At 46.2% G+C, this 2838-nt stretch overlaps 1 protein-coding gene across 1 annotated transcript in view; it reads right to left on the minus strand.

Annotated features, from left to right (window-relative positions):
• LOC135111369 (complement factor H-like) overlaps nucleotides 1–2623 on the minus strand; it is a 21700-nt gene extending 19077 nt beyond the window's left edge. The window contains 6 exon segments of the mRNA XM_064024607.1: nucleotides 10–91; nucleotides 93–196; nucleotides 562–735; nucleotides 1073–1091; nucleotides 1093–1251; nucleotides 2484–2623. Coding sequence (XP_063880677.1) covers nucleotides 10–91; nucleotides 93–196; nucleotides 562–735; nucleotides 1073–1091; nucleotides 1093–1146 — 433 coding nt within the window. The 5' untranslated portion in view covers nucleotides 1147–1251; nucleotides 2484–2623.
• Nucleotides 2624–2838: the final 215 nt, after the last annotated feature.

Genomic DNA, 2838 nt, shown 5'->3' on the forward strand with positions numbered 1-2838 from the left:
CACACTCACCCAGACACTTGGGCAGCGGGTTGGACCAGGTGCCGTTCTTCTGGCAGACGGTGCGGCGGTCGTGGTAACCTTCGTATTTCAATATTCTCGTTGCAGTAAAATCTGATTTCCGTTCCGTAATTATAGGAAGAGAATGTTCCCTCCAGCCTCCCGTTATGCAGCACTCCAGGAGGCCCGCAATCGATCTCTGACAGAAGCGAAGAGGAAAATTAAACTGTTAAAGTAGAATGCACTGCGTAATTAGGAACTTGAATTCATGGGTTAGTATCTCTAGCCTCGAAGTCTCATAAAGTTTTGTGTGCTTGAATTTATACTACGTCTATTATATAAAAAGCAGGAAAAAATATGCGTGCAACTTTTATGGATTTCGGGGAAGTGTCATTAACCGAACCACGTGGTGAGAAGATTGATGAGGACAGGGAGAAACAGCGGCCACTCACGCACAGCCACAACCACCCAGAGGCAACACTGCGAGCCCAAGGAGAAGGTCTGTCCTCACCACCTAATATGAGCCACAAGTACGGTCTCATTTCCTTCCGTCCCCCTTCTCACCTTTACATTTGGGAGTGCTGCCGCTCCACTGCCTGTTGGGTCCGCAGCGCCGCGTCTCTGGCCCCACGATCATATACCCGTAGTCGCAGGTGTAGGTGACCACGGCGTTGTAGAAAAACGAGCTAAAACTTGCCTTGCCGTGAGGAGGATTCACCGGGACCTCGCACTTGATGGCTTGGTGGAGAGACGAGAAGAGTCAGGGTAGTGTTGTGGCGGTGAGTTAAGTCAGTAATCAACAGTATAGCTGGAAAACTCTTACTATAGATGTTTGCATGCTTTCCTTCATATTTGCTACATTCCTCTACCACCACACGCAGAATAGCAAATAAAAACAAATCATATTCCCCTCAGCAGCACTATAACTAAAATTGATTACATATCTTCCTAAATGACAAACATAACATATATAATGCTTTCATATTCACTAGCCTTCAAGCACCACACTCCCGAAGACAGCCAATATTTCCCTTAATAGTACAACATATATTCCAGCTTACTGTTTTACCCTTACGTTTGCAGTTAGGAAGCTCCCCGCGGGCTCCAGGTCCCATCCTGGTGGCATCGGTACACGTTGCGGCCCTCCATCTCGAAGCCCGGGCGGCAGTGGTAGGTGACGCGGCAGTCGTAGTGGTTAGCAGGTCCCCTCCTTGAAGCCGTTCAGGATCTCGCCGGGGTCGCCGCACTCCTTGGCTGCCACAGAGGAAGACAGAGGCGAGATGTTGATGGGTAAGGAACAGATTACTCCGTTACTGTTGCTTGAATGATGATGATGATAATGATGACTGGTAACAGACCCATCTCTTCACTACGCAGATAGAGATAGGGGGTCATACAGTGATGGGGAGTGATAGGAGGTTTTAAGAAGTAATGGGTTGTCATGGAAAATATAGGCGGTGGCGGGGAGTGATGAATAATGATGAATGACAGCAATGGTGAGGGTGGTGAAGGGAAGATCTCTGGAGTGCTGGAGAGTGATGGGATGCCAGTGAAAGGTGAGGACTGACAGCGGTGTGGGGAGCAGCGAGTGGTAATGGCGATGATGGTGGGCAAGTGATGGTGATGGGGCGGTAATGGGTGGGTAACGCTACGGGAGATGTGACAGTAGGGAACACAGTGGTAGGCTGCTCGTCCCGCTGAGTTTGGGAAGGCTGCTGCCAAGACACATCCAACACAAACTAACATATACACAACGGGAAGGGCTCTGATATTACTACTACAGTAACTACTGCTACTTGTATTACTATTATAATTATTATTATTATTATTATTATTATTATTATTATTATTATTATTATTATTATTATTATTATTATTTAAGGTACAAAAAACTAGTTTATCATAAAAGCATTTTCTCCTGCTCTAATGGATGTCTTATCTGCTGCACCAGTAAGCCACTGAGAAAAAGAGAAGCACTATACGTATACTGGTATAGCTTCCGGATTTTAGCCCGCGGGCAAAACGTGCGCTACATTATCGCGTTCGTTTGGCTGGACGGTTCTGGCGACGAAAGGAGTTCCTTGGGTATATAAACATATACACACACACAACTATATATATATATATATATATATATATATATATATATATATATATATATATATATATATATATATATATATATATATATATATATATATATGGGATTTCACGTGTGTGTGTGTGTGTGTGTGTGTGTGTGTGTGTGTGTGTGTGTGTGTGTGTGTGTGTGTGTGTGTGTGTGTGTGTGTGTGTGTGTGTGTGTGTGTGTGTGTGTGTGTGTGTGTGTGTATTTGCGTGAGAGAGAGAGAGAGAGAGAGAGAGAGAGAGAGAGAGAGAGAGAGAGAGAGAGAGAGAGAGAGAGAGAGAGAGAGAAACACACCCACAAACATACACACACGCACACACACCGCTGTGTCTGGTCTGGTGCTGCGTCACATACTCACGCTGACACACAATCTCCGGGCCGAACCACTGCATCGTGTTGTTGTACAAGAAGCACTTCGCCACGTCAAAGCCAACAGTCGAGAAGCCTTCCTCGCACGCGTACTTCAGGGTGTGGTTCACCTCAAACCTCGTCCTGGACTCGACGCCGTCGTGGCGAGCGTTGGGGATGACTGGCGGGTTCGTGCAGTACACTGGCAGGGAGCACATGCAGAAGACACATCTAAGTGAAAAAAGGTGATGTGGTGTACGTATTGTGTTGACATTCTGCTCTAAACAGTGAAAGATACGTGTGTGGAGGTCAACAATTTAAAGTGGCGACTAGAGGTAGAGATGAGATGACTTTTACTGGCACCA

Source organism: Scylla paramamosain, chromosome 1 (genome assembly GCF_035594125.1).
Source record: "Scylla paramamosain isolate STU-SP2022 chromosome 1, ASM3559412v1, whole genome shotgun sequence".
In the NCBI taxonomy this organism is placed as follows: Eukaryota; Metazoa; Arthropoda; class Malacostraca; order Decapoda; family Portunidae; genus Scylla; species Scylla paramamosain.